Raw genomic sequence first — 3,567 nt, forward strand, 5'->3', positions numbered from 1 at the left:
TAGCAACAAAGAGGGAACAGAGTTGGGTTCAGAAGGCTATAAAATTCTCCTGGTATCTTCTGTATATTTTCTCTAAGATAGTGGGCTTGTATCCTGCCCCCCCCCCAAATACAGTCTGTTACATCTTTTTTATATTTATCTCTTATTAGTTCTCAATGACCAACTTCTTCTACTTCCACAAAAGAGCTTTCTGATACTCCTTTTCCTTTTCCATATTCCAGTATTCTCCGGTGCAGTCTGTCAAAATACAAGTTCCAGCATTCCTGGCAGATTCAGGTGGAGCACAGGCCACACAAGCGGTAAACACTCTGTCGTCCTAGGCAGAAAGCTGTGGTGAAGAACACTGTCTTAGGGGACACCTGCTGTAGCTGTGCATATACAGCCGGGCCCCCCTTCCTCTGTTAGTTACCTCTCAGCACCCACGTCCCATCATAATGGACTCTGAGTACATCTTATGCAATTGGAAAGGCCGCTTTTGGCCGGCAAGGGTTTTGTCCAGATCTGAAACGTCACCAAAAAATAAGGGGGAAAATACATGTTCTCTAGAAGTTCAAATACTCTCAGTGGGTAAAAAGATGAAAGTGAAAATCAGGGACATAAAGACCCTTGATGAGTCTCAAATTGAATCTATTACCTCCTCGCTAGGGGCCCAGTCCACAGCCAGAGTCCCACCAGGGGAGGGAGAGGCCTACAAAAGCGTTCTCACTCTGGCACTGGAGATTCTGAGAGAGAGAGCAAACTTGGGTGCAGCCAGGTCATCCGATGATCCAGAGACCCCTACGATGTCTCAAAAGGGACCCCAGAAGCGATCTCGTAAAAAGTTTCCGAAGCCCAAAGGGAGCTCACCGAGAAGTCCCAGGGAAAGTAAAAACCCCAAGTCATTGTTGGTAGGTTCAGAGGGTGAGGATGCCCCCGAAGGTGACAAGTCCCAGGTGCACACTCCCCTCGCTCCTGCTCCAAGGAGAAGGCGAGGAAGGCCCCCAAAGAGCTGCAGCATGTGCTCCAACCTCCCATCACGTTCGGAAGATGAGCATGAGACAGAGGGCCAGGCAAAGACAGGCACCTCAAGAGTTCCTTCCTGGCATCTCTCAGCCAAGCAGGATGTTGCAGGTGCTAAAGAGGGAGGCAGCCTTCCATCTCAGCCACCCGGTTTCAGTGTCACTGTGTCCAAGGCCCGGAAAAGAAAGGCACCACGCGGTACCTGCCCGAAGACCCTGGCTGTCTCCTCTGAGGGCTCTCCCTTCTCCGGGAACATTGAGGATCCTGCAGGAGGTGCCCAGATGCCAGGCTCAGAAGGGGCAGCAGCATCCTCCAGCGACCCTAACCCCAGTCTGCGCTCTTCACCCCGTTTGGCCTGCAAAGTGAGGAGGCAGTGGGGGCCCGTGTTTAAGAAAGAACGGAAAAAACGTCAGCCTTCAGTTGACTCAAAGGCTCTTCACCCAACCACCGCTGTTAAGAAGAAGGTCGCCAAGGCAGTGGGACAACCGACAAGCCTGGCCTTCCCACAGGAGCCGTGTCCCATTGAAACAGGAATGATGGTCTGGTTTAAATTTCAAAATCACCCGTTTTGGCCAGCCGTGGTCAAGAGTGTGAACCACACGGAGCGGACGGCCAGGGTGCTTCCGATTGAGGCAGACATGCACCGTGACCAGAGCGGCCTTCGAGTGCCTCTTCGGAGACTAAAGCACCTGGAATGCAAAGTGAAGGAGAAGCTGCTGCAGAGAGCCAGGAAGGTGTACCAGCAGAGCGTGGACTGGTGCTTCTCCCTGATTTCCCACTACAGAGAAGGGCTCGCTCAGGGATCTTTTGCGGGCTCTTTCCTGGACTATTATGCTGCCGAAATCAGCTACCCAATGAGGAAAGCCGTCCAAGAGGGGGAGCTGTACATTGCCTTCCCGAAGGTGAATTACGAAGACCTGGAAGATTCTGAGGAGGAGAGCTCCCCAGGCGGGAGGAGGCCCTGCAAGAAGATCCTCCCCGACCGCATGAAGGCCGCTCGGGACCGAGACAACCAGAGGCTCGTGGACTTCATCGTGAAAAGGAAGGGGGCCGACCACCACCTTCTGGACATCGTCAAAGGCAGGAAGCAGTCCAGGTGGCTGGCATCCTTTTTCAATTCAAGCAGGTATGTGATCTGCGTTGAAACCTACCTGGAGGATGAAGACCAGTTGGATATCGTGATGGATCATCTAAAGGAGATCTACAAGCACATAGACAAGAAGTTGACTCTGACCAGAGACGACAAAGTGAGTTTTGTCCTGGAAGTCCTTCTGCCAGAAGCCATCATCTGTTCCATCGCTGCACTTGATGGGATAGATTACAAGAAGGCAGAAGAAAAGTACCTGCGAGGGCCCCCCGTGCGTTACCGGGAAAAAGATCTCTTTGATGAAAATATCTTGAAGAAAATAAGCAGGAGATCGGCAATCAGGGGCAGGGCTAGATAGCTCTCCTCTGGCTCCTGCACCTCCGCAGAGAGACTCTCATTTGTATCTTTAGTTAGAAACCCTGGATTCACAAAACGTGTGAATCTCCATTCTCTATAGCACATGAAGTAATTCTGGAAACTCGGTAATGTGCTGAATTTGTTAAAATATTGCCAATATTGTACCTCTCTCTGCTTGCTCAGATGTGTAACTGTCTGGACTTTTTAATAAAATCACTTTTCACCATATATAGTTCATCTCTCTCTCTCTCTCTCTCTCTCTCTCTCTCTCTCTATATATATATATATATATATATATATATATATATATATATATATATATGCCTAAGCGACCATCCCATGGTTCGACTGTTAGGCCAATAACTATGATGTTCATTGACCACCAGGGGGCAGACGCTCAACACAGGAGCTGCTGAGCTGAGGTGATTTGGCAGCTCTGGTTCTAGGGTGATGAGGGAGGGAGCCGGATTACAGGGTGCATCACCTGAGAAACGCCCTCTCGCAATCCAGGAACCCCTGGGGGATGGCAGAGAGCCAGTTTCAGCCTGATCCCCACAGGCCAGGCCGAGGGACCCCACTGGTGCACGAATCTGTGCACCAGGCCTCTAGTTTTAATATGAGACACAGCCTCTTGCATTGCATAAAAGAGCCCTGGTAGCAGGTGTTAAGCCACACTTTTTAAAATCTGAGATGTATTTACAGAAACATCCCAGGGCTTGCTCATCCTTTTTGTGATACATTCATATAAATGACTGAATTCTTTCCTAAGATAATTCCTGAGAAATAACTATAATGTACTATAGATACAAGGAGAGGAAACAGAAAACACATTATTCTGGAATCAAAGTCTTGATTTCTAGTTGGAATCTTGAGTTCATTATCTAAATATCTTTTGAGGCCTAGGTAAGTATTTAACTAGAGAAAACTGGAGATGGTTAGACTATGTAGCTGAAGTGCAAAGGCTGAAATATTAGATTTTCCTAAAATACAATTATTTTTTAGTTTTGGATGTGTTAGTTGATATACCCAAAGGAACCTAGGAAATTATTTAACTAGAAATGACTAAAAATAAGTAGAGTAACTAGTGAAAAGCAAGATTCTACAAATCACTTTTGAACACTAAA

General features: G+C 48.0%; 1 protein-coding gene across 1 annotated transcript; it reads left to right on the plus strand.

Moving 5' to 3' along the window:
* Positions 1 to 434: 434 nt before the first annotated feature.
* On the plus strand, positions 435 to 2,444 carry LOC307096051 (PWWP domain-containing DNA repair factor 3B-like; the record flags this gene model as incomplete). Its single annotated transcript, XM_079765631.1, has 1 exon — positions 435 to 2,444. One exon carries the CDS (start codon positions 435 to 437, stop codon positions 2,442 to 2,444), a length of 2,010 nt encoding a protein of 669 aa, XP_079621757.1.
* Between the last annotated feature and the right edge of the window lie 1,123 nt (positions 2,445 to 3,567).

Source organism: Cnephaeus nilssonii (genome assembly GCF_951640355.1).
Source record: "Cnephaeus nilssonii genome assembly, chromosome: X".
Classification (NCBI taxonomy): domain Eukaryota; kingdom Metazoa; phylum Chordata; class Mammalia; order Chiroptera; family Vespertilionidae; genus Cnephaeus; species Cnephaeus nilssonii.